General features: G+C 36.9%; 1 protein-coding gene across 9 annotated transcripts in view; it reads left to right on the top strand.

Moving 5' to 3' along the window:
• The window catches only part of LOC145975090 (lachesin), a 160175-nt gene that overhangs the window by 129452 nt on the left and 8234 nt on the right, over window positions 1-22489 (top strand). For 8 of the 9 annotated variants that reach the window (XM_083105242.1, XM_083105238.1, XM_083105240.1 and 5 more), the window contains 6 exons: window positions 2029-2112; window positions 5783-5906; window positions 8509-8646; window positions 8759-8881; window positions 11179-11349; window positions 13363-21157. In XM_083105242.1, the coding sequence (XP_082961368.1) occupies window positions 2029-2112; window positions 5783-5906; window positions 8509-8646; window positions 8759-8881; window positions 11179-11349; window positions 13363-13655 (933 nt within the window). In that variant the 3' untranslated portion in view covers window positions 13656-21157. Of the gene's footprint in view, window positions 1-2028; window positions 2113-5782; window positions 5907-8508; window positions 8647-8758; window positions 8882-11178; window positions 11350-13362; window positions 21158-22489 lie in introns of those variants that run through there. The other variant, XR_014439875.1, reaches the window with a different exon arrangement.

Here is a 22489-nt window from a genome sequence, read left to right as displayed (position 1 = left end):
CGCGCTTGGGCACGTGTCTCGTCATCGTCGTTGCTGTGATAGGATAGGTATGTAGGTAGGTACATAAGTAGTAGGTACGCAGTTTGCATTCGTCGGCTGCCTCTGCAGCGGTGGCTTGCCAGACAACTCGGTTATAACGATTGAAGTTTCGTCGTGGCGTGGATTACATCCTCGTAATTGCGCGTACACTTCGTGCCTCCGCGTCTTGCCGAGAGTGAGAAAGAGAGAGAAGGCGAGCGACGTGTGTGGAGTTTCCTTTAAATCGCGGGTGAAACAAGGAGAATCGAGGGGGAGGAGTGAACACGGCGGGAAAGATATGGAGAAGTGAAGGAGAAACAGGGAAGAGGTCCTTGCACTCGTACCGACGTCTCGTGGGTTGACGTACGACCGCCGACAAAAGTCCCCGACGTCGAGATGTTCGAGATGTTGAAACCCCCTTCTCTTTCTCGATTCTCTACCGTCTCCTCGCTTGAGAATTATAACGTGATAACGCCTTCGCGTGCTGATAAGCGTCGAATGTATAGTTGCACAACGCTTTGTCCTGAAGGATTATTTTGCACCCTGCAGGAAAATGTGCCACACATCCAGCATTTTGGCGACAAGTATTATTCGGAATTATCTCTGAACAATAAGCTGTAAAATTCCCATAGCAGAATTTAAATCGAAATTATCGATAAATTCTACTGTATGATAAATCATGAAATTATATTTAATGAGCTTTATTGCTATAAAAAATAATAGATATTTGTGTAATTATTTTTATTTTCATGCTGAACTAATACTCTTTTATTAAGAACAAATCAAAACATTATAATTGTGAAGAAATAATCTTTTTATCTTTTTTAGTTAAATTATTAACCGAACAAATGGATTACAATTGAAAATCACGATTTTTGCGCCACGTGACTCACGTGAACCACGCGCGTGACTGAGTTGGATAATAGTGATTGTGCTGACTGACAATTATAATATTTAACGATACTACGCGTCGTTAATTAACGAATAATCCACGATATAAACAGGCAACGTCAGCAGCTGGCGTAGTCATAATACGTTACTCCAACGCTAAAAGTCGGAGTAAAATCGGTTAAAGTATATCGCGGAAGCAAGATACTTACTCGAGATTTAGAGACGCTCGCATCCAATTGCCTTACAACCATATTATAATCTACTAATGCAATGAAAAACGAAAAAGCTGATGTGAATAAAAAGCTTCCGCGAATCTTTCTTCTGTTATACTCAGAATTTAATGAGTCAATGATATTATCACGCTTTTGCGAAATGCAGTTATTCAATTCGTCTTAAGAAATTAAGTTACATTCCACAGAGAATAGAAATACGTCTGTTTTCATTAATTCCGCATTTTTATTTACGTCCGTTTTTCCGCTCTTGCAGCGAATCCGGTTATTTTAAACACTATTTCCATAGCAGCGTCATCCGCCGCGACGAGGGAAATAAAGCGAGCTATATGTCATCATCTCTGATTCGCTTGTTGTTATCAACGCTCCACGTCCGATGAGCCACATTTGCGCGCAATGCCGTATCATATTAATGGAAAAAAATATGCTTCTCTCTCACTCTTGCTCGCAATATATCGCGTAAGTTTTTGCATGGTATGATTGAAGTTAGAGACATAATTATAGCTCTGGCTATGCGCTTTGTAGAATCTATCCCTTTCAAACCATCACCGTGAAATTCGTACGTGCGTTAATTAAAATTTGCCAATCACGAAAAATCTAGACGGACCACGCGATGTAATATTCTCACATTTGAATAGTCCCATTGCATTGTTTGAGATTGTGAACGATCCGTGATAAAAAATTATGCATTTCTGTTAAGTAAATTAAGTGCGAATTTATAATAACAGTGGAATAAAATAAGAGAAGAGAAATATTATATTATATAATTTCATTTTTTATTATAAAATTAAAATAAAATAGCTTTAATATTAACAAAGTAACCTTAAATTTACCATCATCCTCGTTGAATTTATATTAATACTAATTACAAATCATCTCTTTTTTTCAGACAGGTATGCTGTCGATTGTCGTGCCACCTGATTTCGATCCTGACGCTACATCGAGTGACATGATGGTAGGCGAGGGCGGCCAGGTGAATATATTTTTTTATTTTGCGTCTAATTTTGATACAGTTTTGATTTCAATTATCAAGGAAAGATCTTTAATTAATTAAGAATTAACAATCTTCTTCTTATAATAAATAATATATTATTTTTTACATTATTATTCTATTGAAATCGAACGTCAATATTGATCGAATGTTGCTTTCGAGCAACAATTAACTTTCGACTCAATTCCGAAGAATTCATCCGCGGGAATAAATTTGCGGATAAATATGCCAGGAAGAAAGATGCGCTGTGGCACGACTAGGCCGGAGGTCGTTAAATAATTTACCCCGCACAGAAGCCGTCATGAATAAACGATGGTTTATTACTTACAAATGTGGGCTGATTTACGTCTGTAGTAAATTATCAGGGCAACGTTATTCCGCTTGATTCATGCCGGAGAAATCTATATCGGAGAAGGGCAATACGCGCCACGAGTGTGCAACGGTTCGCGGCTGAGTCTACAAATAACTTGCAACTTCCGCTATTCGTCGTCATTAATGTCTTGAACACGAGATTGGTGTTACTGCTAAGATGCTTAAATCGTCAAGAAGTCCATAATGATACCGAGTCAAAAGTATTAACTTTGAAAGTACTTGTATATGCGGCATTACCATTAAATCTACAAACTAATTGTCACATTTAGAGAGATGTCAACTACAATTTAAACATAAAAAGCGAATATAATATATTGTATTGCATTTCATAATATAATTCACAGTAAGTGTACACCTGTTGCAAGTATTATTTTAACATTATCATACAGCAAACTCGTAATTTTAATTAAATGTCTTCTTATTATTAATAACACTTTAATTATAATTTTATTATTATGTCACGTATTTCAAGACAAAAAAAAAGCGCGACATTTTAATAATTCTTCTTCTCTGAAAAAGGAAATATAAAGAAGCTGTGCTCGCGAGACTTGTAATTGATTATAAGTAATTTATCGGAGCTGATAATTTGCTTCACTACGAGGACATGACATCGTACACGTGTTATAACCAATCTTGATGTTCGGCACGGATGTAAGTCATCAGTGGAAATAAGTGACCTGTTGCTCACAATTCATATTCCGTGGCAGCCGCGCAATTTTAACGAATATCTCATCTCATCCTCGCGTTTTTCCGCGCGTATGGCGGTGTCGCTCGGGTAAAGAATATTGCGCTTCTTTCAGAATGTCTGACAGACGCTTTACGAAGACGCGACAGCACTACGGAGTCCCACTACATCTCGTGGACCATTTTAAACTTTGAAATTATACCGACGCGCATTGCGAGTCTTCTTATTATTATAAGCTTCCGCGGTTGGTTATACACTGAAAATTGTACTACTGTCAGTTTGTATAAGTTACTTTCTGCATCTTTCGACGAGATTGTCGGGACACATGTCCAAATATCGTATCGTACTCTCTTTGTTGCAACAGAGAATTGTATAGTCTGTCTGAAATATATATTTTATTTACTTGGAAAATTGTAAAATTACATTGCGATTATTTTGTTGCGACAAAGTGAAATTTCTATCTTGTTTTTGAAGAAAATTTTAATAAGTTTGTATTCTCTAAAATATTCCAGCGGATATTAAAGTGTATATATACACACTTTAATATCCACTGGAGTATTTTAGAAAATACAAACTTATTAAAATTTTCTCTTATATATATATATATATATATATATATATATATAATATTCAAATATATATATTCAAAATACTTGAATATATATATATATATTCAAATATTTTGAAAATAATTTTTAAAATATAACTCTTCAATCATTTTATTTCTGCTAAATAATTCCTGCCTCATGTAAACAACTATCCTTAATTTGATATTGACAGATACGATATCCAACAACAATAAATCCTAAATGTAATTGTCAATTGTCACAGAGCTCAAAAAAAGTTGGAATTTTCGTTTAGCCGACGCGCTAGAAAAAGTTCATAAAAAATTGAAATTTCAATCGGGATTCGAGTTTGTGAATTCGTTTCCTGACGGCACAGTCTGAGTCCATCAAGATAAATAAGTAATTTTGCCGGATTATAACTATTACTACTCCCTTTTTTCTTTCTTTCCTTCTCTCTTGTGTGTTTCCCACAGTTTATTACGTAAAAAATCTAACAAATCACGTAAACAAATCTAAACAAATCTAAACTTTCAAATTTTTCATATCACATGTCGCTTTTCATCATGCAAATACGTTATATTGTATCTAAATATCGTATATCTAAATAATTTTAATACGTAAAGTTACATTTTCAAAGTTTCTTTCTTAATTAAAGATTGATTCTTGACAAAACTCTTTTCGTGTAAGTTTCTTCACAGTCTCCTGGAACGAAAGATACTCTTTTAAAGAATATTTAATTGCTGTTAGAATTTTACCTTTCGAATTATGATGCTTTCAATATATATATATTTCTTGTCCGTATAATCATTTATTTCGAAAATTTAACGTAAATTTAACTTAAAAGAATTTATGTGAAATCCATCAATTTACCCGCACTTTGATGAAATCGATATTTCTATTTTACGTCAGATACAAAATTAATAACAAAATAATATTGTGATATAAATAATAAAAATATTAAGAACGTTATTTTCTTAAATCTTTAAAAAGTATCTTCAACAAATCAGAGATTGTTACGACACAATCAAAATTTTACAATCAAGTATCGCACTATGTTTAATTATTTTATATAAATAGTAAACACTAATTTTAATCCTCCAAATGTTTTTTCGAAAAAAATCAAGCGAGCAATATTCAGTTCGTTTTTTTTGTTTGAGGTAGTTACGCGAACTATACGATATGCATGTAATAACTTACATTACACCTCGGAACCGTGCTAACACGATATTCATCTAAAAACGTCACCGATATTGCAAACCAGCAGGCAGCATGTCAGTAGAATGCCCGGCCAACAAACAGCGCAGTATGCTGCGACACGTGTCGTGTCGTTAATTGTCAACACGCCGTTTATATTTTCCATTGTAGAGCACACAGATATTCATTCCGCGTACGTGTTTTGCAACTCGTAACCCATCCTATTCTTCGCGTTCATTTCAAATATCCATAACTCGATAACTGATGAGAAACGAACCGATATATATCCATAATGGACGGATCCGCGAATCTACTAACGCATCGCAAATGACAAATTCGAAAAATCAAGCCGATCATTTCGTGGCGTCCGATTTCGTTCGTTCAAAAATAGCTTCGTACCGCTCCGATTATTCGAGCCACCCACAAGCAAAAATATCGTTAAACTGAGCATCCGTTAACGAGAATTCGAGAAGGCCTGATAAAATTGGCCGCGCGAGAGCACGCGGTAGAACTAATAACCGTCCAGAAAAAAAATAAAAAATCCCAACGCCGGATATTTCATGCCCCTCGCGACCATAGATTCGTTTTCCGCTCGAATATCCGCGCGAGCCGCCATTGTTTCGGACAAACGTTCCTCGCGTGTACGTGTTTTACATAGAGAGTCGGAGTCTGTGCACGCGCGCGCGCATTTTTCTCCCCCTCCCCTCCCCCCTCTCTCTCGTCTCTCTCTCTCGTTTATATTTCCAAATATATATTTGGATGAAGCACGGCATTAGAGTGGAGTGCAATAACGAACTCGCTTCTCTTTATAATTCCGGTTTCATAACACGTACAGGTGAAGTTAACGTGCCGGGCGAGAGGCGTACCCGAGCCGCGCGTATCCTGGCGCCGAGAAGACGGCAGGAACATTATAATTCGGGAGCCATTTGCAGGAAGCGCCCCGAACCAGAAGTCTCACGGTAAGATTTAATATAGATGGCACGCCCTCGCACCGTCGCCCGCGCCGCGCCCGACGTTCCGATATAGAGCGCGGAATATACAATTATGTTTTCCTTAGGCGCGCATACCGCGCTCCGCGCGATCCCGTTAGTATTCAAATTCCCTCATTACGAGCCGCCGTTTCCGTACTTTAAGACGAATTTCGCCTGGAAACCGATTCCCGCTGATGCTCCGAAATAATGCCCTCCCCCGCGATCTTGAATGGCCGGCCCGGCCGCCGACATCCCGCGGATCATTAAGCCGTAATGTTGAATTTCATATTGGGCCAATTATGAAACACGTGCCGTCTGCCTTTCTTGTTTTTTCCTAACTTATATCCGTGTTAAAAGAGAAGAATCGCAATTTATCGAGAATTAACTTAACGATATGTATCACGATTATAATTTTAATCATCAAATTCTATTTCTATCAAATGAAAATCTGTTTGATATTAATTCTCTTATTTCTCTTAGTTCCAGCTTTTAGAAACGGTCTTTCATATGTATATCAAACAGATGTAAATTGGATTATACATTTAAAAAATAAAGCTTAATGATATGTATTACGATTATAATTTTAATTATCAAATTCTATTTCCATCAAACGAAAATCTGTTTGATATTAATTCTTTTATTTCTCTTAGTTCCAGCTTTTAGAAACGGTCTTTCATATGTATATCAAACAGATGTAAATTGGATTATACATTTAAAAAATAAAAAACGCAAACGTTCGGCGGAGTGAAAAATCACATGCGTGTTCCTTAAAGCAAACGTTTGTAAAATAGAGAGCATAAAATGATCGGGCCATTGATCTCGCAAACCATCTCGCTTCGCTCTCAACCTTGCAAGACCCGGTTAAACGATGTATTTAGTATTCACTTCAGCGTGGCGTTACTAATAGCAGGCAAATTTCACCGTACTGTCGACGCGGTCCACAGCAAGGATGCATGCCGTTGCAACCGATGGATGCAGCGTATGCTGGGCGCGATCTTGCACCTCCGGACGACCCAGCTCGATGGGTTATTGTCGGCATTACAATCGCAGTGATTATCGAAGTCATGCCGAAAGAGTCCACCGGTCTCGTGATCACCGTCTAACCGCGCAGAATTTCGTATTAAAATGTTAAAAAATAAATGAACGAAAAATCAAAAGCGAAACGTGACGTGGAATTTTTAATTTTGCTTGTCCTATAAAGTATATTTTTAATATTCGTTATTTTTACATAATGATTTATCATCATTATAAATTCTTTTATTTATTTAGAAGATACCGTCCTCATCAAATGTGACGTTCTTTAAAAATACATGTCTTTTTTTTCATCTGCGTTTAATTAATAGAACGCTCATATTGTTTCACATTATTAATAGACCAAGTAGAAAACGCGGAGAGACTCCAGAATCTTTGGGAAAGTTAATGTTTTTGCAAGCCAAGTTGCGACGTAGTGTAACGAGGCCGCAGGTGAGGGAGGTTCATGCGTTTGTTTACGATATTTCGCGACAAGGAATAGCTGCAGGTGCAACAAATTGCGCTTGTCTTATCCGCGTGCGCCACTTTGCTGTTTGCATCTAAAAACACTCATCGGTGTATAATATATAGAATCTCTTAAATTGTTTATCTTCATTAATTTATACCGAGGCAATATTAAATTTCATGAAAAGTATATACCCATTTCTTTGGCATTATTTTATGAAGATATGAATAAATTTGCAAATCGTGAATGCGAATTCGTATTGAAAATGTAGCACGCGAATGTAATATGTATTGCATATTCTATAATAAAATATTGCAGAAGCATAATTAGCGCGAATATAATATCATTAAGCGCGTTTGTTATTTTATTGATCATCACCCGCTTTTGTAATAGGCTGTTCGCTTTATATTCTTTTTTCATTCGTCCATATTTAATGATTGTCTTTCGTTAAATAACAAGCGCCAAAAACAATAAATTAACATTTAAGTTTCCGTTGTAAAAACATGTTATTAAATTAGTATAATTATTATGCAATTATTAGAACAAAATTAGTTTGAATAAAGCAAAAGAGCGGCGTCCTCCCTCTGTCAAATTAATTATTAACTTTATTATTCTTTCTATAATTATTGCTTTCTCGATGAACTGAAATAATTCTATTTCGTATTCTATTCGTTCAATTATTCGTTCAAATATTCGTATTCTATTCCATTCAATTCTATATCTCGTATTTTATCTCTTGATTAATCACAGTAAATAATTTTCTTTCTTTATATATCTAATATATTTAATATATAAAACTTCGTTCTTAATAATAATTATTTGTTAATAAATATTTTTAAAAAGATTAAGATATTATTAAATTTTAATATATAAATTCATAATCTGATTTACAGAAATTAGCTGAAATATTTGAAATGTATTAAATTATTTCTGTTATTATATAAAATATGAATATAAATCGTATGTATAAATTAGGTCGATATTTCGAAAAAGAAGTCTTGCCTTACATGAAAAAAATCTTACTGTTTAAAACACATGGACGAGAATGCTGTGGTGAATTTACATATCGAATGTGCTCGGTCTTATTCGACTTTAACGCTACATCGTTCTCAGTGTCTTCTGTGACCGAGTTTTTGGGCGAGGAGCTGAAACTGACGAAGATCTCGAGGAACGAGATGGGGGTTTATTTGTGCATCGCCAGCAACGGAGTTCCGCCCGCGGTCAGCAAACGTATTTATATCAACGTTCATTGTGAGTAATAGTGATTACCGTTCGAATCGTTGGACCGGATACCGTGTACCATGGTTCCTCTATGCCAAGAGACTCGAGAAATGCAACCATATCTTCCAATTTCGATTTACAGTTCCGCCGGTGATTCACGTACCCAATCAGCTGGTCGGTGCGCCCTTGGGAACGGACGTGGTCCTAGAGTGTTTCGTCGAGGCGTCCCCGATGTCGATTAACTATTGGGTCAAGGACCCGAAGGGTGAGATAACATTCGCTAAAAAAAAAATACTTTCGCACCGCATGTCTATTGTTCCGTTATCGAGTGCTCTCGCATCACGATATTTTAACGTAATATATATATGTAATATATTACGTAATCATCGCCTTTTGAAGATTTCATAATGTTTATCAATTTCATCATTCAAAATATTGCCTGTGCATTCTTTATTATTTATTGTTTATTGGTAATATTTGTCAATTTGTTCATGCAAACTGTCGTAATTATTCGCATAAATTGATTCCAAACTGTATAAATTGCATTTTGATTGCTATCAATATCTCAGTAATTTTAGATACTCTTAATGAACAGCAAAAAATTCATGAAGAAAATAAATGTCTATTTAGAAAAAAATAAAAGAGAGAAAAAATATACATTATTAGAGAAAGATATTTGTTATACACAATAATACTATGATAATTAGATTATTTCGGCTATTTCTTGAATTATACATACATTATAAATACAATTACTACGATGCTAGGAGCGTTCAAAATGCAATTTATAAAATAAATCAACTTGTACGAGTTATTACGACAATCTGCTAAATAATAATTCTTATATAAACGATCATATATATAATACATTTCCCGGATGAAAAAAAGAGAATTGAGTTAATAATATAATTTGAAATATATATCGATAAGAAATATGTACGTATCAAGCGATATTAAAAATTTAAGTTTTATAGGATTTATAAAGTTTCTTATAGGATTTCTAAAGTTATAGACTTTAGTTATATATATATATATATATAACTAAAGTCTATAACTTTAGAAATCCTATAAGAAACTTTATAAATCCTATAAAACTTAAATTTTTAATATCGCTTGATACGTACATATTTCTTATCGATATATATTTCAAATTATATTATTAACTCAATTCTCTTTTTTTCATCCGGGAAATGTATTAATCGTAATACTAATTAATTTATGCTAAATTTTCACTTTCACAGAAAACAAAATTATCGTTTAATGCAATAGGTATAATTTATGGAATATCTTTCAGTTCGTATGTATATATGCAAACGTAATCTATATATCTGTGTTTGGTCAGCACACCGCTACCACAAGTAGTACAGTCCGTTACAGCGATTGGCTTGTTAACTAATTACTGACTGTAACTAACGGAGAAACGCTCGAACGTTAATTACTCTTGCATGACAAATCCGATTATAGACCGTACTTTAGTTTAGGTGATTCCGATAATAGACGTATCGTGTTGTGTTTGAATATCGTCAGTTTCAAGAAATTTATTCGCGTAATTGGGAACGTGTTCAAAGCTTGTATAAATAAATAAAAAGAAAACCCGACATTTTTTTTCTCTTTTATACAAAATATATAAAATTGAAAATAGAAAAATTTTGTGAACAAATATCAACTTTTTCTAAATTCTTTTGTATAGATTTATCGAGATATAAAAAGCAAATTCAGGTATTGTAAATCGCGCATAATAATATGTCAACGAACAATAGCGCTACATTGCAATGACGAATGTATCTTGATTCAGAATTCCTCAAGAAAACTTTAGATAGGGAGAATACTACTTATCTCTCTCCAGACTCGCGGAAATATTCCCGCAGTGGATTTCGCCTCACAAGAGCCAGACGTCCTCCCGGTTTAACACACGCTCAGCTATCCAGAGTTCCTCGCTCCAATGCATTCGTATGCAATTTCGTCTCGCGTGGAAGATACCTTTCACTTGTTTCATTATATACAACTGTTTCAACGTGTAATAAGAAAGCATAGCGGGAAATGGGCGAGATGCCTTATTTATAGCAAGAGACGTAACCTCTTATCTTCAACTGCTATGCATAATATCTCAGAAAATATCTCCGAATTTAATTGAAATAATTGAACAAATGGATATTGACTGATTTATAAAAATGCGTGATATATGTAAATTATTAGAATGGTTTTATCGAAACAAGTAAATAGAACCATATTCGAGCCAACGAGTTTGGGAAGTTCGTAGAATCAAATTAAAAATTTTATGAAATAACTACATAGGATAAATTATAATTATAATTCATATTTTGTGTAGATATATCTATACGAGAAAAGTTTGTGTAATATCTATTTCCAGGCTCTCAGTCTCTTTTCCTCCGTTGCATGAAACACTCTCTGCATTTTTCTGTGAAATTCATAATGAAGGTTTTTTTGCCGCATATTAATCGAGAAAAATGCTGGACGCGCAAGCTCGAAGAGAAATAACGTGCAATTTTCTATCCATCGGACACGGAATAATTAAGTATGCTCTACGCTTTTGTTCCCAAGGTGCGATGATAATAACTAGCGTCAGGTACGACGTGCAAGCGGTGCCGAAGTCGCCGTTCGAGGTCCGGATGATCCTCACCATCCGGAATCTGCAGAAACACGACGTGGGAACGTACAAGTGCGCGGCCAAAAATTCCCTCGGCGAAGTCGAGAGCAATATTCGATTATACGGTGAGTACACAGCGCGTTTTCGACCGTTATCAAACGAAGTTTTCCGGGGAGCCCATAAAGAATACCTAATTCGATTACTCGACGGAACGCAGTCAAAACGGGGAGAATTGCGTTATCCGCGCCGCATTTCGTTTCACTGCACGTGTACATTTGCGGATAATCCTACTTCTCTCCCTATTCTTCGTTTTTTTTCCTCTCTCCTTTTCTTTTCTCTTCCCCCTTTTTGTTCCTTTAGATAGTCGTAACGCTAGGGATTAAGATTCGTACCGTGAAATAAAACCTGCAAATAGATCCGTAGATAATTGCACGGGAGAGGTCGACGGTGAGAGGTTTGCCCTGTAAACTGTGAATGAATTATTGTACCTTATAAGTAGCCCGCCGGGATTAATTTTCTGCACGTTACAGCCGATAACAACTATTTCTTTGAAAAGAACGTTGCTTCTCAGAATCTATTAATAAAAATCAAATTTACATGACAAATTGCAGTAACAAACAAAATTTTTATCAAATTTTAAATTCTTATTAACTATAAAATCGCAAATCAAGGTCTTGCGAAAATAAAATGCTATACAATATTTAATGAATAATAAAATTCTGTTATATTATTTTTCAAGATTGATTCACTAAGTTTTTCGATTTTCGATGCTAAGTAGCTTTGGTCGGATTTCAGCTTTGTCAAAAAAGAGGACGACGTCAAAATCTTACATAAATATGCCTTCGAATTACATTACACATCATGCAAAACATTCCGCATGTCTCTGCGTGGCTGGAATGAAACGATCTTAAATGCGTCTGGGTAACAAGGCTCTCGACTATTCGCAGCGAACGAATTACGGCGCGGAAAACGGCTTTTTGCCGCGCGTTGCAGCTCGGTTACACCGAGCATCTCGCAAAGGGCGAGGCGAAGGGTGGGCGGAATTTGCTTTCGCGCACGACCTGTTATTCTTACATTAATGCGGCGGGTTGCGAGGTTAACGAGACCTCTGTACCAACAACTCGACGTGAAAATTGTTGCTCGGGTTTCAGTCGTCGAGCCGACTGACAAACTCGCGTGTCCTCGTGACTGATTGCGAGAAGATAGCAATAAGAGGGTTTCCTTCTCCTTCCTCCCTTACGGCAAATATGCCACGCGTTTACAAGCATTGTCACTTTGCGAACGGAAACCTCCGGGGATCTGCCGCTATATCGGTCACCCCTCGGTCAATCCTCATCTTTCCGCGCGACGTCGAATTTCTCGACTAGCAGCTCTCCGGGGGTTGGGTAAGAGACGGAAAGGCGAAAAGATAAGGTTGGCGAATGCCAGTACACTCTTCACGTTCGTAAATCGTCGCATGTTATCGACCCATCGATTTCGAGGGCGAGGTCTCCATCCGGTGCGGCGGACATAAGGACGACATATTTACATACGAATTTAAAAGTGATGGTACAAGAAATAGCGTCGCGTGTATTCGTGTTTCCCTCCTGTTAGCGAAATTTCCGTTTAATATTTGAAAAGTTTTAATTTATTAAATATTAAAAAATGCGATCTTCATGAGGGAACAATGTTCTCCAAAATTCACCGCGGAATACTTTTTCCTAAACTTCCCCAAAAACTTTGGAAAACATACCGTAAATAAGAGTGTACGCACGTGTCCACTTTCGTTCGGTATTAAGTTCTTTCCATGAGAACGGCACGCGTGCGGGTCGAGTTATCTCATCTCCAAGCACCCTACGGCTTGAACTTCTTTCCTTTATTCAAGAGACTCTCGAGAAAGTTTGTAACGTAAGCGTCAGAATCCTCAGATAAGCGTCGATAAATTCGCGATCTTGCTACTTTGGAACTGTACAATGAGAGAAAAGCAGTTCGATTCGCTTCAGTTGAAACGTTGCCGGAATATCATCATAAACATATGTACGATTATAAATTATAGGTACATGTTGATTGTTATGGTTTCTATCAATAATCTTCATATTTATAATCAAAGAAATGAATATTTTTCTAATCATATGGCATCTTTGGCTTCGCTGTTTCAGAAATCTCCGGACCGACGAAGACGCAGACGTGGCCGCCCTTCTACGACGAGGAAGACGAAGTGGTATACGGCTCGGCGGAGGTGGACAAGGCGGACAACAGGCCGCCGACAGACAACACGGTTTACGGCCGCGTGGGTCCACTCGTCACACCGTCCTCGGCGATCCGCATCGGCAAGAAACGACCCATGATCAACGCCAATTCGGCCGCCGATGCTCATCAACGATGGCTGTCCGTCGTCCTGTCACCGCTGGTGTCGCTGACGATCGTCTGTCGCAGATGGTGGTGGTGGTGATGATGGTGATGGTGATGAGGAACGGGAAAGAGCCGAGGAATTTTTAAGGACCGGGTCGAGGCACACGTCGTTGGTGCTCACGTTCGCACGTCGGTCTTATCGTGGCGCGATTTCGGCGACAAGCGTAATCCACTTTCGAAGAAGTGGTGCGATCAACGTTGCAGGCTCACGAAGTTGTTTCTATTGCAGACCCGTTGCAACGAATTTTGCGAGAAGGAAAAATATGCCCGCAACGCGCTTTATCATTGGCTGAGCGATCGGATTTTCAAGGGAGATTAGATGCCATTTTCAAAGCAAACTACTCTGATCCTATCTGATCAGTGAGATAAAATCGCGCGGAGTGAATCATACGTTACGTTGCAAATTTCATGTCCGGTAGCCGGCTTCGCGTGAAACAAAAGCTTTAATCTTCATTGGCTATTCAGCAGCTTGCTCGGCTCTACGCAGCAAAAACAACTTCGAATGGGCTTAAATCACCGCTGCTGCCGCCGACGTATCGTCTTCCCTGAGTGGCTTATTCGTAATTCATAGACTTAATCAATGGATCGGAAGCTCGCGAAAGGGATGAACCACGTGGGTCTGAAGACAAGGATTTACATCGCGGGACTTATGTATCTTGATCGTTGTACTTGGTGATTGGATCGAAGAATCGATCGGTGAGTGCTAAATTAATTAAATTCAGGGGTCAAATTCGAATTATAAGGTCAGTTCTATTTTCGATACCATTATATTGTCATGATCACTATTAATTATCAAAATAATGCCCTAGATTATTTTATTCTTATACAATATTGAACAATCTTATCTTAGTAATACGTAGTCTCTCGTTTTACTTAATTTCAATATAGCTTGAGGAAATCGAGATTAATTAAATTAATAATTTGCGTTACATATCAACTTATATTACAAATTTTATGTAAAATTGACTTTTCTATTTCTGGTCTGTGGAAGAATGAATTATTGATACGATCGCGTGAACGATCGGTTAAGATATTCATCTTGCGACGTCTAAATAATTGCGTGATGGCGGTCATAATAAGTAAAAAAAAAACCACGCAAGAGATAAGAAAAAAAACCAAAAGCGGTGGTAGAGGCCAAAAAGATAGATAGACGAAGAGAGCGACAAGGAGATATATTTATTTCGAAGTGAAAATGATATCGCGGATCAAAGATGCGTAACTCCTCAGCTTTATTGGCAATAAGCTGCGTGATATGTGTATATATGTACGTGTGTATTATATACGGACACGCTCGCATGTGTATATGTGTGCATACGTCAGGGTAACTAACACGTTCGTGCCATCTTATTTCTCTCTCTTTCCCACCACCCATCTTTATACGTTCTTCAATCGTGCAAGCCGCATGACGTAGCGTTCTTTAAACACGTATCGCGATTTAAACGAGTATCGAAAATCTTAAATCGAGTTTCGATCCGGAAGTAACAAGGCGTATGTCTTGACGGATGCTCTCGATCTCGAATCGATCAATTGTGACTCGAATCTGATCGCTCACGTGAATCTGTCTTCTTCGTAAAATTTCTTTTCCCTCTCTCTCTCTCTCTCTCTCTCTCTCTCTTTCTTTCTTTCTCTTTAATTTTTTAATTATTTGTTTTTTCGAATGAAATTTTGAAAACAGCATTCTAATTACAATAACGTTTTCGATGGCAAAACTCTCCAATCAACATGAAATCAAGTATGACTTTGAAGAAATGTTTATTTCAAGAGAGCTCTACTTTTTTAAATGTGATTCTCGATATCAAAATACTGCCATAGTAGCGGAATGAAGACTTTTCAATGATCGTTCATTCGAGAGTTTTGCCTTCGAGAACGGGCTTTCGATATTAGAACTTTCATTCGGTTAAAATAAATTTCAAGAGGTATTTATATTTGAACTTTAACGTAACCACAACTGTTGATTATAAAGATTTAAACTAAACTTAAAAGAGACGTTACATAAGACTCTCGTGCTTCCGAGCTGTAATTTCTAAAATTGCAAAATAAAAAAACATAATAAAAATCTTAAAAGTATACGTTTACGAAAGGAAAAAAATCGGCGATTTTGACAGTAGTTTTAAAGGAAAACTTTCCTATGTAAACAAAATGAAAAAAAAAACTAGAAAAATATATAGTTCTCATTTTCTTTTGATGATTGGCTTAATGACAAGACAATAATTTTGATATTTCTTGCATTTATTAAACTAATGTACGTATATAACACTAAAGATCTTTTACAACTATATAGTTCGTGAGCTTAGATTTAGAAGGATATCGTTGAATTCATTTTGTTTACATATAATATAATGCTAAACTAAAATTAATGATAAAAAAATTAATAAAAATTTAATAAAAGTTGATAAGTAAAATAATGACAAAGTTATCCAAAAGTTTACGTGTAAATTACAAGCTGCAATAACTTGGGAGCAATTCAATAAAAAAAAATAAATAAATAAATAAAAGAAAAATACGAGAGAAAGAAGGTGAGAGAGAAACGTAGGCGAATGAAAGGAGAGCGAAAGATATTTATATTTTTATATTTCTATCATAGCGTGCGCTTATGTTCCGTGTCGACAGATTTTACTGTGAAAGCTTTACTTTAGCCATTTTACTTGCATTCGCTTTGGCAGTAATTTCTCTGATTATACTTAACGTTGCGACAACGAAAGACGTCGTAAATACAAATTGGCCATTCTAACGCCATCTTCTTTCGGACTTTCGTTCCGTTTTCGAACGCAGTTTCGCAAAGTGGAGTCCAGAACCGCCGCGGAAAAATAACAAAATCGATCGCATCGATCGCCACGCACCGCTCGCGCTACGTTAGTGTTGTGTTCGCTTGCTAAATAAATCGAGCATTCCCGTGGGCGCACGGTTTTGGAGTTTTATGGCAATCGAAATTGCGTTACGCGTCGCTGTTCCCTCGTTTCCGGAACTCGCCGACAGCTCTCTCACAGGGACCCCGTCTAACTCCCCTTTAAAATCCATTTTCGTTCGCGTTTCTCAATCGATTTGTTGTGTCCACGATCGCTCCCATTACATTTAATTACTCTTAAACATGTCGGGCAGACTTTTTTTCACGCGAAGAGAAAGTTTATTCTTTCACTATCCTACCGAGTTTCAAAATACAACATAACAAACCGTAACAAAGTATCGTGCATCGTAGATCGTTGATAGTTTCAAACTAACGATGACGTTAAAAATATGCTTGGCTGGAAACGGTCCTACAATATCCGCCCTCTCTCTCTAACGTTACTCCGAAATACAAAGCACAAAATGGATGTGAAAAACTGTTTTAGAAGAACCGAAGATACTTTTTTTTATCATTGAATATTTATGTTACTCCACTGAAATATCGCGCCTGATGAATTTGTCGCCTGCACACGTTATTTTTTTTGTTCTGGGAAGCTCTTCAATTAACCAATGGTCCATTGCGCGCGTTCGATATAATACGCGACGTGCCACATTCGTCACTTGCAATCTACGTCGAAATGGGCAAAAAATCCAGTTCGCGAAGCGTCCTCAAGCGTCCTCACGAGAGCCAATGAATGGTCGCTCTCTCATCGCGACCGGGAAAAAAGAGGTCGAGGGAAAAAAAATCGTGACGCTCTTCCTCCCCCGCCGGGCCAAATCGCGCTCGTTTGCGACACGCCGCCGTGGCATGCCAGAGTGTGTCCCCTCTTATTTTGTCGGAAGGAAATACTCGTTCCAGAACGATTATCGTCTCTCTTTCTCTCTCTTTTTCCCGCCGGCGACGCGAATGACGGAGAGGTGGGTCCCGCCTCTCTCGGTCACCGTGAGAAATTATAAGGGCGAATCCGCCTTTAAGGACTGGGAGAGAAGAAGATCTTAGTTCCTCCATAAATAAACACAACTGCCCGCGCAGCTGGCGCGGACGTAATTCATCGTGAATTAATTTAAGGGCCACCGCCGCCTTCCGACTCCCCCTCGCGCCCCCGCCCCCGCCCCCGCCGCTTTCATTAGAAGGCCCCGCCGTGCTGAGACCGCGCCATTTGGCGGCTCTCGTTTTATGCTGATTTTATTTCCCTTCTTTCGCGAACTCGGGCGTCCGCGGAGTAATTGCGCGGTATTATTATCCGCCGCGAGTCGGCGGCGCGAAAAACGGAAACGCGCGAGGATGCGGCTCGTCAAAAACCGACGGCGAGGAGGATCCCTACGATTTTCGTCGTGAAGGCGAGATCCGGCCTTCACAATTGTCCCCGTCCTTACCGTCTTCCCCCCCGCATTCTCGTCTCGGGACGACGTCATTGTCGTGCCGATGCCCGACGACGTCGACGACTCCTTCGTATGACTTCCAAACGGGCTTAACGTTCCGTTTGAGCTACGGCGCGAAGTCGTTTCCGCGAAAGTTACCGTTGCAGCTGCAGCACCGGCAGTCTCAAGCCGTCTCTCGGTATGACCTCTCGTAGATTTTACCTCCCCTGCCGCTCCGCAATCCTCCCCCGCTGCCGGCCGTTTGCTTAATCCCCACCGGTTACGCTTATTAAAGTCCCGAGAGGTACGACGTGTTAGCCCGTCGAGACGATATATACAAGGGACGCGGATAGTTAGGTACGCGGGCTGGTTGCACGGCGGTCGATTTATCGCGCGCTCGCAGTCGGCTCGTTTCGACCTGCCAGCCTGAAGGGTGCAGTTTCAAAAGTTCACGCTTCAACACATCGCGACAGCAACTACCGATGTCACCCCGCCGCGAATGTCCTGTACATGTGACTTTTCCTCCTTCTTGTTTTAGTTTTGATTCGCGAAATAATATAGAATCGCAACAATCGCGTAAAAATATGTACTTCCTAAAAAGTGATTTATAAAATTTATTAGTTTTTATGCAAGATTTATTTACTAATTTAACGATTTATGTGAATCGATGTATATCAAACGTTTTCTTTACCTTTTATTAATTTCTTGTGATGAAAAAATTGTTTTAAATAGTTTTCCAATTTGGACTTTAATGTTGATATATATTTTGGCGCTTTAAATTGCCAGGTGATTTTCGGATTTTTCTACGACACGATCGAACAGCTTCGAAAAGTTTGTTTTATGAGACTTAAGTGGGTCGATTGAACCTGGTGTAAAGTTTTAAATCTCGGAAAGAAGGGGAATTAGCCAACTTCCTTTTATCTATGTGAATTATCACTTCTTTGGCTCGTCGATTAGCATTTATACTGACATTGTGGAATGCCCTTGTGTTTTTAGCATCTATAATATTTTTACGATATTCTATATATTTCGCGTGATATAAATTTTATCTACTTTTCTTTATTTCATGTACGCGATGCTATTTTGTCTCCATAAATATTTTTCACGTATAAATCGATATACTCCGTACGATTTCTGAATTATCTTTATTTTCTTCGTTTTACTGTATGCTTACTTATCTTTTCCATTGCTCTTCTTTTATTTACTTTAGTTTCGCAACGTGGCTTGTTGCAACCGTTAGTTTCTCTTCGCTTATTGAGTCGTAAATAACATGATATCTTCGTTATCGAACGCGAAAACACTATTGTAAAAAAAAATCCACAAATACCCGTTTCAGAATTTTTCGTTCTCCTTGCGGTGAATTTTCACAATCCACGAGAACTCTGAAAATATGTGGTATTAAATATGATGAAAATAGTACTTCGAAAAAAAAAAAAACGGCAAAAATCATTCATTAACTTGTTACATAAGTACTTGCAATTTGATTTTTCGGAGAAAATAAAATCACAAGCTTATAAATATCAATTCTTACCAAATCCAAGGAATGAAAACAATCGTACTTGAAGGAATGAGAAAAATCGCGATAAATCTTTTCGTAGTTGATCATATTGTTCACAGTCACGAGAACATTAGGATATGGATATCCGCTGTTCCAATCCTCGGTCGCGCGGATAATCGGATTCCTCGCGTTTATTCCTCGACTTTTAAGTTCGGCGACGGGCAGTATCGGAGATCCTCGGAAAGTAAAATGTATTATGGATGTAGCCCAGGAAAAACATCCCTGCACGAGAGCTGTATGCCGATGAATTTTCTACACAGATCGGGATATGGTCGTTTTCTCGAAATCCCTAAGTGGCGTCCACCGTGGAAGTTATCACTGACAGTTATCTTGTACATCACTGCCATTCGACGAGTCCTACGGCGGCTCATTCCTCCTTTCGCGCTTCCAGATATTCCTCTAGACTGCAATATCAGACAATACGAGAAAACGGAACTTCGAATAAAACTGTTAGCGGTGTGCATGACGCGAAGGATGACTTCTCACTCTTTTAAAGAGTACCTAATCCGCCTCTTCCTTTTTTTTCTGGCGTTGTTAAGCTATAGGATCGATACCGCAAATTCACATTAACGTCAAAAGAGTCGTGATAAAATCAATTCCTCTCAAAACAGGTAGACAGACTAAGTTTCTTCGAAAAGTAGTACATTTTCGCAAAAAGTAGAATATAAATGTTTAAAAATGTTAAAAAGATTTTAATTCCAGATACCAGATTTCAGATTAACTTTGATCATAGAAGAGAGGCTTTTATTCAGCAATTTCATACATACACTGCCAAAATTTTTAATGTTTTATTTATAATTAAATTTTTGAATTTTTCAACTTATAGAGAATTTATTTTTTATCATAATTCAAGAAATTAAAAAAAATTCTATTTAATTCTACTGAAAAAGTTTTTTAAAAGCTTTTTAAAGCGACCATATAGTGTAGCTATATCGGCTCTTTTGATGTTAAGACACAAAGTAAATTTTCTATTACTTTTTTAGTCGAAATTATATATTGTATACATATGCTTTTTGTAAGATAATGTAAAATTTAAATAGATAGAGATGGAATTCTTGACTTGGTTTATGTGAATTCAAGGTCTATGAGGACCATAAAACAGAATCTCGCGGATACTTCGCGGAAATGTGCTTAAGAATCTTTCGAGGCAAAAAATATGCTTATGCGCTTCTCGATGAGTGTTCAAGAAACTAGCTAAACGAACCGCATTGTTTTTGTTCCTTAAATCGATGAAATCGATTCGACTTGTACACTATGAAAGAAAGTTGCATACTTGCGTTGTTAAATGGGACAATCGTTTCGCATCCGGACGGAATCATGCGAGTATCATCTCGATATCTGCTCGTATGAGCGAACGTTCGACCGTTGACACAATGTGTATATCTATCTACATATCTATCAAACGTAAGAGCTATCTTTCTCTGTATAAATGGTAACTGCGAAGTTGTAGTGGCGTCCGATATGATGTTTCGACGACATCTTTCTTTCTTCAAAAATGCGCGATGTATAGTGCCCGCTAGTTTTGTATAAACTGTACGTACGCGCACAATCGAACATCTCAGTAAAAACGAAGATTAATTAAAGACAAGACGAGTGACGCGAATTGTATAAATATAGTCATGTAAGAAGATAGCGAAGAGTAAAATTCTGTAAATAATTGTGAACATACTGTAACCAAGCATCACGGCGGAATAAAGAGGAAGTTTCGTGTCGCATATGAAGCTGCGAATAAAATCTTATCTTGCGTCTGTGTATTATTGCGTAAACACCTATTTGTGTTTTTAACATATCGTTGTGTTCTATCGAAATTAATTTATTATGTCATAAAATAATTGTGTTCTCTCATAACTGAAAAAATAAGTTTACACACATTATCACATTTAACATTAATAACTTTTTTATATTTTAGCTTTTTCGTGTAGTTTTGCATATCGGAGAAAATTCGAACACATGCAGGTAAGTTTTGCATAAAATATTTAATCTAGGTAGACATGTCGGAATTTTGATATCCTTCTGTCAAAATTCTGTCAATACTTTTTATCAGTTTGAAAATGAAAATGAAACGTCATGTGAGAAAAACCAACGTATGAAACATTCTTAACTATGGTAAATAATTAAAATTGGTACCGTTTTATCCCATTGTGCAATAAGAATCATAAATGATTAACCAAACGCGAGAGATCATTTCTGAAATATTTAGCTGTTACATTGTATTCTGCTTCAAACTCACGAGTGTTAACAATGTAATATTCTGGAATTTAATATCGGATATACGTATTCTTGTAAATTCAAGTGGAAAAAGAGCTTTAGAATCTTTGCAAATCACCAAAGCGCACACGAACTTTCAAATCGCGAAAGCCGAGAAAAGCTTGAACCTTTCTTCATTAATCCAGGAAGAACTTCCTTTCTTAGCAAATAAACGATATATTTTACGATACTTTTCTAAAGATAACGTAGAATTCTCACGTAGAGATCAGCAAACAATTAATTTGTGTATGCTTTTGACTTAAACGAAAAGTTTCAATAAACATTATTATTAAATTAATCATCTTTGCGTAAAAAACAGTAGATAAAATAATTTTCATAAAATGTCTAAAAATATAATATTCAATATTTTGCTTTTATAACAATTTGATGTGTAATAAAGAAAAGAGACAATGAATATTATAGTTAAAAATATATTTCGTCATCTACATGTATAAATATTGACGTATTGTGTAATAATTATGTTCGTATTACGTGGTTCAAATTAAATATTGATTTTAATATGCGAAATGTGATAAATATGTGAGCGAAAATATATTTTCAAGTAAATTGTTTTCATGTCTATGTATCATTTTTTTACCATTTGTTAATACATTGAAGTTTGTATTTTAATGGACTGCGTATATATTATCTCACATAATAAAAATATATTATTTTTCTTATGATGTACGAAAATAATATCATTATATTGATTTATCCTCTGATGTCAATTATAACTTTTATCACTACGCAAAATAATGTAATTGTCAAAACGAAACAGTAATAATATTTCCGATATAATGCATATTTTGATATAAATATCTCAA

The sequence above is a fragment of the Camponotus vicinus genome, unplaced genomic scaffold (assembly GCF_025532165.1).
Source record: "Camponotus vicinus isolate PSW18456_S1 unplaced genomic scaffold, iyCamVici1.0 SCAF_7, whole genome shotgun sequence".
NCBI lineage: Eukaryota > Metazoa > Arthropoda > Insecta > Hymenoptera > Formicidae > Camponotus > Camponotus vicinus.
Note: the sequence above shows the minus strand (reverse complement) of the source record. Positions and strands in the feature narration are given on the sequence as shown.